Source organism: Protobothrops mucrosquamatus, unplaced genomic scaffold (genome assembly GCF_001527695.2).
Source record: "Protobothrops mucrosquamatus isolate PMUCROS unplaced genomic scaffold, P.Mucros_1.0 scaffold6, whole genome shotgun sequence".
Lineage (NCBI taxonomy): Eukaryota > Metazoa > Chordata > Lepidosauria > Squamata > Viperidae > Protobothrops > Protobothrops mucrosquamatus.
Genome location: NW_015386393.1, coordinates 6,308,535 through 6,318,946, shown reverse-complemented (window position 1 = coordinate 6,318,946; position 10,412 = coordinate 6,308,535). Strand labels below are relative to the sequence as shown.

At 41.5% G+C, this 10,412-nt stretch overlaps 1 protein-coding gene across 1 annotated transcript in view; it reads left to right on the top strand.

Annotated features, from left to right (window-relative positions):
* AP3D1 (adaptor related protein complex 3 subunit delta 1) overlaps positions 1–10,412 on the top strand; it is a 67,830-nt gene that overhangs the window by 23,553 nt on the left and 33,865 nt on the right. The window contains exons 4-8 of the mRNA XM_015810028.1: positions 908–988; positions 2,348–2,455; positions 3,971–4,100; positions 5,673–5,812; positions 9,263–9,336. Coding sequence (XP_015665514.1) covers positions 908–988; positions 2,348–2,455; positions 3,971–4,100; positions 5,673–5,812; positions 9,263–9,336 — 533 coding nt within the window. The remainder of the gene's footprint in view (positions 1–907; positions 989–2,347; positions 2,456–3,970; positions 4,101–5,672; positions 5,813–9,262; positions 9,337–10,412) is intronic.

The following is a 10,412-nucleotide window of genomic DNA, read 5'->3' as shown; positions in this document are numbered from 1 at the left end:
AGAAGGGGCGTTGTCTTACCTGAACGCCTTTTCTCAGCACGGAGATGGAGGATCCACCTTCCCCCCCTATTTCTTTTGTGGCATTGTTACCTAGGATAATTTAGTTTCTGAGCCAGTACGTCCTATGTCAGTCAATGGCTTCGCTCGCGTCAAGACTGGGAATCTATGGTCCAGGACGGGCGTGGCAACTTTGGCTGACAATCTGATTGGGCAGGAATACAGTCTACTACCCATGGGTGGATCCTCCATCTCCGTGCTGAGAAAAGGCGTTCAGGTAAGACAACGCCCCTTCATCTCTTTTTTAAAAAAAAAATCAAAGTGTAAAAGCCGGCTAAGTTCTACTCAGTAAAAGTTATTATACAATCTTGTTTTGTGTCAACAAAATAATATTTACTTTATAAAATTCTGATATTGCTAGTCAGTAAGATGTGTCAGAGGCTATGCAGGGCATTGAACCCTCATCAATACTAGATTCCTTCTTTTGGGTCCCTTTTTAATTTTGTAATTTTGATATAGCCCATATAGTTAAATATACTTTTACAGTTAGGTCTAAAAAGCTAAACTATACATCCAGAACCATTTCTGTATTTCTCCCGTTGTTTTATATCTATTAAATTGTGGTTTATTGACAGTCCCAACTGTTGCCCTAATGCAGTGTTTCTCAACCTTGACAATTTTAAGGCATGTGGACTTCAACTCCCAGAATTCCACAGCCAGCATTGCTGGCTGTGGAATTCTGGGAGTTGAAGTCCACATGCCTTAAAATTGTCTTGGTTGAGAAACACTGCCCTAATGCAACTCTTTTGTACCAACTACAGTCTATTTTTTACTAGACTCCTTGTTTCTCAGATGATGGCCACAACTCTATTGAGTCTTAGATAGTGATTACTTTTTATTCATTTTGCAGAGGATTGGATATTTAGCTGCCTCTCAGTGCTTTCATGAAGGGACAGATGTTATAATGCTGACAACTAACCAGATCCGAAAGGTAAATTCCCCCAAAGAGGCTTGCATCACCTGCATTACACTTATGCCGGGCTGTACTCATCAAAACACTTTAAAAGTAGACATAATAAAGTCAGAGCTTTATTTGACTCTATTTTCAATGTGATAGGGTTGAAAGCAATTCCAAGTTCTTTCAAAAAAGACTCTTTGTTTGTCTGCACCAAGGCAATGACAGTAGAAATGAGGAACACTATAGTTGAAAAGCCCAATCTTCATTGCCTCTAACTTCTTCTCAAAAAGCAGAGCACCAAGAAGGGTCTCCAGAGATGACATCAGTAAGCAAACAGGTTCATCTGAGTGAACAGTCATTAAGAAGAGTTTCTGGGTATTTAAAATGATGAACAGTTAAGGGAACTAAGAATGTCTAGCCTAACAAAGAGAAGCCTTAGGGGTGACATAATAGGTGTCTTCCGGGACATGAGGGGTTCCACAAAGGGGGGGTTGACTCCCAAACACCTGAGAGTAGGACAAGAAGCAGTGGGTGGAATTTCATCAAAGAAAAATCCAGCCTGGAACTAAGGAAAAGTTTCTTAATAGTGAGAATAATCAGTGAAACATCACTGAAGACTTTCAAGAAAAGATTGAACAACTATTTGTCCCAGATGGTATAAAGTCTCCTGCCTTGGGCAGGTGGTTGGACTAGAACAGTGGTTCTCAACCTGTGGGTCGGGACCCCATTTGGGGTCGATCGACCATTTCATGGGGGTCGCCAACCAAGGCTGTCCGCCATTTTTTTTGTCCATTTTCCCCCTTTTCCGGCGGGTGCCTTACCTCCCTTGGGCTGGGCCAGCTGGTGGTCGGCCTGCTCCGTCTCTGCCGCTTGCCAGCTATGCCTCAGCCGGCGCAGGGGGCGGAACCACGCATGCGCGGCACTCCCGGGCAGGGAAAGTCCTCGACTTACGACCGGTTCGGTAGTCCTCGACTTACGACCGGTTTAGTCCTCGACTTATGACCGGTTTAGTCCTCGACTTACGACCGGTTGGGGTCGCGGCATTAAAAAGGTTGAGAACCACTGGACTAGAAGCTTCCAAAATTCCTTCCACTCTGATGATTTTATTCCACTCTATTCTGTTCTTATTCTAATAATTCTAATAATTTTAATTCTAATAATTCTAATTATTTCTATTCTGTTCTAAAAGCCAAAAAGAGTTTTTATAGATGATACATTATGTTTTGGAGAGTGGACCCTTTAGTAATTGACATTTTCAAAAGTCTATGTGATCGACAGCGAATTTTGAATGTGAATATTAAATCTGTAGCATACTTCCAAAAATTTAAAAAAATCTATTTTTTTTTCTAATTTCCCCTCTCTTTCTCCCACCTTTCTACCTTACTGTTCTAGGACTTGAGTAGCCCCAATCAGTATGATACTGGAGTTGCGCTAACGGGTTTGTCCTGTTTTGTGACTCCCGACCTTGCTAGAGATTTGGCAAACGACATCATGACTCTGGTGAGTAGCTGGAGAGTGGCGGTCCACACTACCTGCATTGTTCACTCTGAGCAAAGCTCTTTGAAGTTCCAAATGAGGAAGAAATATTTTCAAAGCAAGTGAATATCAAGAGCAGCTGACTATAGGAGCAGTGGAGAGGCATTTTGTGGTTCAGTCACATGCAGTGAAGTGTTGCAGAAAACAATGGTTGCATACATAAAATAAAAATGTTTTTTTTAAAGATGCCCTAAATTGAATTTGACTCCTAGTGACTATAACAACAGGTTTGTAGAGTTTCTTGGCAACAGTATAGGCATTATTGCTATTCCTTTGGGGAATTTTTTAGTCTTTCCAGTACAGACCGTAGCCCTAGGATTTTCTGTTTTTCTCCTGTCCAAGTATTAACCGGGTCCAAACCTATTGACTGACTGGGTAAGAAAATAGATTTCTAGTGCTTAATCCTCCCATTCTTTGATCATCTAAATTTTAAACCTGTAGAGCACAGGTTCCTAAACTTTATGCAGTCACATCTCCCTTTAGTGTACTCTTAATGTACACACCTCCTCTAAAAATCCAGCTATCAAAATGAACGCAAATTAACAATGAAAACAATACAATGGAACTTTTATTTTTAATAAAGACATAAAAACATTTTTAAAAAGGTCCTTCATACCTTTCTTGGCTTCTGTCTACATTTCCCCCCCAGGGAGGAACGCCCTACAATTTGGCAAACTCTGACGTAAATAAATACAATAAAGTCAAAAAATTGGGAAATTTTCAAGGTTTCATAGGATTAATTCAATTGCTAATGGGATTCCAGTCTAGTTTCACATGACACAAATTGATTTTTTTTTCAAGGCAACCAAACATTATTCAAATGTTATTTGAAGAATAATTAACATCCATTAATTTAACATACTTTTACTTAAATCTTATCTTTTTAGTTATAAACAGGAATTCCTAATGTATTATCTTTTTATTCAGATGTCTTTCTTAGGAGAAATATTACATTTGGATTCTTTAAAATTATCAGTGTATTTATATATATTTAGGGTAGCAAATTGTTAGTCCCTAAGCTAGAGCAAATTATCTGTTGTCACCAGTTCTTTTGACAGGTAGCATAGTGTTCTTTTCCTTTCATTCTGCCCCCCAAAGCAACCTTCAGGAGGCCTGTTTGCTAAAACCCATGGCCAGACACTTGTGCATGGTGCATGTAAAGTATATGTGCATTGAATTAGATTCCAAGGCTTAATATGCTGCAAATCTAATTAGGAAGCTGTTCCTCCCAGGCTGTGAAACCTCAAAGATTATTAAAAAGCTACGAAAATCCCCAGATTTTTAGATGTGATAAACTTCTCAATGCATCATGACCAACAATATGGCTTGAAATCACATTAAAATGGATGCCTTCCTTCTTGCCACAGCAAAGAAACTCCTCTGAACTTTAGTGCGAGGAGTGTTTTTTAAAGGATTAAATGAAGGAGTCTTGGGTTAATTGCTGCGAAAATATGTGTCAAAAGCTTTTTCTCTCTGCAGATGTCTCACACAAAGCCTTACATCAGGAAGAAGGCAGTGTTAATCATGTATAAAGTGTTTTTGAAATATCCCGAATCCCTTCGGCCTGCATTCCCCCGCCTGAAGGAAAAACTGGAAGACCCAGATCCTGGTTAGTGATCCAGAAGATTCTAAGCTGTTTGGGACTCTTGACCTGGGAAGAAGGTGTACATTTAAATAAATCTGGATAAGGTCTTTTGCAGTAGTAGAGATGTTACTTGTATACCAGATTCCATATTTTTCTACTGGGGATGCTATAACATTCTAGGACCAAAATAGCTTTGTGCGCCATTTATTTACGCATATGCACAGGGTGATTGTGAAGTGCAAAAGAAAATGTAGGACAGATTAACTCATCAAGCTCTCAAAGCTTTATCTTGCTTCCCCAAAATAGTTTATTAGGACCATTGCTGCAGCTAAATTAAATATGCCGATTAGCACAGCTGTTACATACCACAGCAGCTTTGTACCTTATGTCCCCATTTCCCTCATTAAACCTCTGTGAAATAACGAAATACGCCTTGACAGGTAGAAAATTTTGATGTGGGGATATGCATAAGTGTTTTTTTAATTAAATTTAGAACGTGAGAAGACAATAGATATGTTTTCTCTCAGATCAGTATTTGCTGCTCTTTTAAAACAGTCTTATTGAACTGGGGAGGGGAATGTTCTATTTTCTACGCCAAGGACCCCTAATGTTCTACTTTTCTGCCTTCTAGTTTAATACTATCCACCCCATGCTTTTTTTCTAGGAAGAATCTCAGGGTTACCAACTCCTGGTTACCATCTTCCCCATTTTACACTCTGTCCTTATAGTGTGAGGGCTAGCTCACCTTTCCCCCAACTTAGTGCTCTCAAGCTTTAGGGCAGTGGTTCTCAACCTTTTTAATGCCGCGACCCCCAACCGGTCGTAAGTCGAGGACTAAACCGGTCGTAAGTCGAGGACTAAACCAGTCGTAAGTCGAGGACTTTCCCTGCCCGGGAGCGCCACGCATGCGTGGTTCCGCCCCCTGCGCCGGCCGAGGCGTAGCTGGCAAGTGGCAGAGACGGAGCAGGCCGACCGCCAGCTGGCCCAGCTCAAGGGAGGTAAGGCACCCGCCGGAAAAGGGGAAAAAAATGGCGGACAGCCTTGCTTGGCGACCCCCGTGAAATGGTCGATCGACCCCAAATGGGGTCGCGACCCATAGGTTGAGAACCGCTGCTTTAGGGCATGCTGGCTGTTATAGTTCAGTGCTTCTGGAAGACCAAGTTATAGGAAGGTTGGGATATACAGTTGTATCTAAATGCAGGACTTTGGCATGGATTCCACTGGTAGCCATGAAGCTCTTATTGACTGTGAGCAAGCTACTCAGCCTTCACATTTCTATTAGGATAAAGAACTTAAATGCTTTGCCAGTTTAAACAGTAACATAGTGGAAATGAGATGGCTTTCAAGTCTGAACTATATCTTGTGAGCATGTCTGTATTTCAAAATACTGTACAGTTAGAAATCTTCTTTCATGTGTCATTGGAACATTCTTGTGGGGCCAGAATCGGATAGACTTCTTTCATCTCCAAATACTTCTAAGTTGTTTTACATGGATCATCTTGCACATTAATTAAGAAAAAAGTGTTGCCGTAATTGTTGTGCATGAGCCCCACAGCCCCTCTTACTGAGATATTCCACCCTCTTTTTTTCCTCCAGGTGTCCAATCAGCTGCTGTGAATGTTATATGTGAGCTAGCCAGACGCAATCCAAAGAATTATCTTTCTCTTGCTCCACTCTTTTTTAAGCTGATGACATCATCCACCAACAACTGGGTCCTTATTAAAATTATAAAATTGGCAAGTATTAGCAGGTCCTGGTAGCTGGTGTCTCTTATCAGTATATGTGGTGTGAAAAACACAATCCTGTCACTTCAGAGGTGTAGCAGCTGATACAGACAGATGGGTGGGGGGGGAAGCAGCAGACTGTAAAACTGACTTTGGAGGGGAATTGTTGATTTTTAGGCAAGAACTAGTAGAAATCTGATAGGTCGGTAGCAATGTGAGATTGCAAAGCAAGAATGAGCAGAAAAGATTCTGCTTGCTGGTGATTCCATTATTGGTTGTTTTTAATTTCTCATCTTTATTTCCAAAAGCATCATTGTTACAAAAAAAACAAAATTATGAATTAAACAGATTGAGTTTGCATAGTCAGTAATACATGGACTTGAGTCTGTTGATCATATACAGGTAGTCCTCGACTTATGACCATAATGGAGCTTACCCATCATGATTAGTCTTGATGGTCGTAGAAGGGGTTGGTCATGACATTTTCTGTGACAATCCAAGATTGCTGTGGCTGCATATGCTAGGGCAGTGGTGGCGAACCTATGGCACGCGTGCCAGAGGCAGCACTCGGAGCCCTCTCTGTGGGCATGCACGCACGCCGTCGCCCCAGCCCCGCCTCCCCCCCACGGCCCCCTCAACAGCAGCCTTTCTGGAGGAAAGTCGCCCCCGGGCACGGCCCACACAGAGCAGCACAGCCAAGGACATAGCCGGGCAGCAGGAACAAGACTCCGCCCTCGCGCCCCATAGCATGCAGATGATGCTGCAGGATGTGGGCGGAGGGCGTGGCTGCCATGGCGCTGCAGGACTGCCTGGGCGATATGCTGCGGTGGGCCATGGAGGCGGTGCATGGCCCTGCGGGCAAGGGGCGGGTGGGGGCAGACCAGGCAGGGCAGGAGGCAGAGCGGGGGTGGGGGACAGTTTTGGGGCACTCAGTCTCTAAAAGGTTCGCCATCACTATGTTAGGGCTTTATGCCCCCAAGACAAATATTTTTGCCTTTGAGATGTAGCCTTTTCACTGTATTTTTTTCTCATAGTCTTAAATCTCCTTTAAGCTTCTGCTGCTCTTCTAGTTGCTGATAAAGGAGGAAAAGGAAATCTAGCTTTCGTTTTGTAGTTTTATGAATTTCAGTAAATGCCCTAAAAATTGGTTTGCTATAAACTCCGATAAGTAATAGCTCTCTCCCTTAAAAGACTCCTTGCTACGATATCTTTATAAAAGTTCGTCGCTTTACTAGATTGTAGGTGGCATGCAGTAATAGAAATATAAAAAATAATAAATGTTTTGGTGTGACTATCATGGATGGAGGACTTTTTAGACAGTTGTTGTTAAATATCTGTGCTGCTTTACAAAGCTTTAGTAAGACCACACCTGGAATACTGCATTCTGTTCTGGTCACCACAATATAAAAAAGATATTGAGACTCTGGAAAGAGTGCAGAGAAGAGCAACAAAAAATATTAGGGAGCTGGAGACTAGAACATACAAAGAACAGTTACAGGAATTGGGTATGTCTAGTCTAATGAAAAGAAGGACTAGGGGGTGACATGATAGCACTGTTCCAATATTTGAGGGGCTCCTACAAAGATAAGGGGGTCAAATTATTTTCCCAAGCACCAAAATACAAGACAAGAAACAATGGTTGGAAACTGACCAAGGAGAGAAGCAACCTAGAACTAAGGAGAAAAGAAATTTCCTAATGGTGAGAGCAATCAACCAATGGAATAGCTTGCCTCCAGAAGTTGTGGGTGCTCCATCACTGGAGGCTTTAAAAAAGAGACTGGGCAATCATTTGTCTGAATTATTATAGAGTGTCCTGCTCAAGCAGAGGATTGGACCACAAGATCTCTGAGGTCCCTTCCAGCTCTGTTATTCTATGTTCTATATGTTCTATATCTATATCTATGTGTGTCCCCTGGGAGAATGAAGTAGACAAGTTTTAAATGATAGATGTTGACCTTCATGCTTCCAGTGTGAATGTTCTGGAGTCATATCTTTGGCCATTATAGAATAGCAAAAATGAAGATGTCTGCAACTCTATACTCTCTGCAGTGTGTGTAAGGAAGGATAGGATTAAGAAGCCTGGGGTATCTAATTTCTAAAAACGGCTGAAGGAGGTGCAGATGATTAAGGCAAAAATACTTTTCTTTTTTAGAAAAAATGTTCTTTAACTTTAGAAAGCTGTAGTATAGATCAGGGGTGTCAAACTGCCGACCTGCAGGCCGGTTTCATCATACCGAAGCCGCGCCCACATGACGTGGCGAGTTTGACACCCGTGGTATAGATAATATTTTCCCTTTTGATCTCTATATTAGAATAGAATAGAGCTGGAAGGGACCTTGGAGGTTTTCAAGTCCAGCAGGAGAACCTATACCATTTCAGACAAGTGACTGTCCAGACTCTTCTTAAAAACCTCCAGAGATGGAGCACCCACGATTTCTGAAGACAAGCTGTTCCACTGGTTAATTGTCCTCACTGCTAGGAAGTTTCTCCTTAATTCCAGGCTGCTTCTCTCTTTGGTTATCTAATACAATGTAACAGGATACTAAACCCAAGACTAACATTCTCATAAAATTTGCTGTATAGTTTATAATAATGGCTTTGAAAGGGTGCTAGGCATTTGGGGGTGAATAATAAAACAATTATTTGTTTATTAATCATTAATAGCCAGATGGAACTTCTGTGTTTGAACATAAGTATCTCTCTGATTATCAGTTGCTATTGAGCCATTGTTGGATGGGTTTTTGCTTATATGTCCTTGTTGTGGGCTTCTCAGAGATATCTTTCTGACAATAATGGAAAGATAATGGATTGACTGGCCTTTCTTATAATCTAGCAGAATTCTGGAATCCTCCTTTATTTTTTGCAATCACTATTTAAGGTCAAAGCCTGGTTTTTAAATCCAAACTATTTTTGTTAGCCTGATAATTATCTCCCTGGTCTCCACAGAGTAGAGGTATGCTGATCAGATCAAGGATCTGTGTAATCCAGCCTTGCCTTTCTACACTATGCAACCAGATACCAGTGGGAAGCCAACAGACAAGAGATAACTATAATATAACTCTTCTCTTTCTGAGCTAATGCATAGAGAGGAATCCTGCTACTGTTGATGGAAATAATGTAATTATTGTGACAAGTAATACTGGATAGTTTCACCCATCCTGCTAAACCCTGATTGGTTGGTTTACATCATTCCTTGAAAGTTCCCACACATTATTTATGCTAAACAATTCATAGGCTTGCCTATCACCCTGAGCTAAAACCAAGCAAATCATTTTATGGTTAAGATTAGGCTGAGCACTGTGCCAATTCATTTGTCAACATGTCGACAGTTAGAATTCCCCTAATCCTGTAGTTTTCTGAAGCAGTTCAGTTCTTATCTATTGCTGTGTGTCTAATCACTTTTACAGAATTAGCAAACATGCTGAGGCAACTACCAAGTAATTTCCTTTTCCCCCCCATTAGTTTGGTGCTCTCACCCCTTTGGAACCCAGGCTAGGAAAGAAATTGATAGAGCCCCTGACCAATCTAATACACAGGTAAGTCAGCTAATTCTTCTAGATTTTTTAACTTGATGGTTGGGGGAGAGGGCTCTAATCAGCTCTGTATATTTTAATTTCAGTATTAAATAATTCAGTAAAACTATGTGTGCTTCTGGGTAAGGTTAGTCGTTGGTATCTGTGTATTGACATTGGTTTGGTTGACTTTTTCATTTGCCACCATTGTGTAATTTTTAAACATGATTCCCCCAGACAGCACCAAAAAAGAATATTGTTTTATCCCTTTGAAGGTAGTACAGGTAGTCTTCAATTTATGACTGTGAGCCTGGAATTCTGGTTGTACGTTGTGGCTGTTGTTAAGTGTGACTGTGTAATTTTACATCCTTTTTTGCAACAGTCGTTAAGTGAACTAGTGTTCCGCAATGGGCATTTTTTGCTGAAAACCAGAAGTAAATGCTGGAAATCAGCAAAAAAAGTGCTGAAGATTGTGATGATGTGACTGTGGGATACTGCAAATGATCGTAAATGTGAGCTGGGCCAAATGCCCAAAATGGGATCATGTAACTGCAACGGGGATGAATGCGGCCATCAGAACTACCTGTAGACTAGATGGAAGAAAGAAATGTAAATTTAATCCTGTTTTCTTTCACAAAGTCCAACTTTCTAAAGTGGATAGAATTCATGGCAACTTTATCAATATTTTAAAAAGTAGTCTGCTTCCAAGAAATGAAGCAAAATGGACAGTACATATACTCTTGACCAGAGGTCCCCCACCTGTGGGCCATGGCCCACTACCGGTCCATGGCCTATTCGCAACAGGGCTTTGTGAGTGGCTGGCTGATGTGCACAAGCATCGCAGGGGCTCAGGGCTCACTCATGTGAGCTTTGTGGGGGCTCGTGGCCCCACTCATCTAAAAAAGAGTGGGATCGGAGCTGTTTGGATCCCCGGGGTGGGGCGCGATTGGTGATCCAAAGAGCAGATGGTACAGCCAAGAAGGCCTGTTTCCGGGGGTCTCATCAAATGGTCTTAATAGATATGACTCAAAGCATCAAACTCTGTCAGATCTTACAAATGGGCAAACACAATAGAACAAAGATGAAGCCTCAAATAAGCT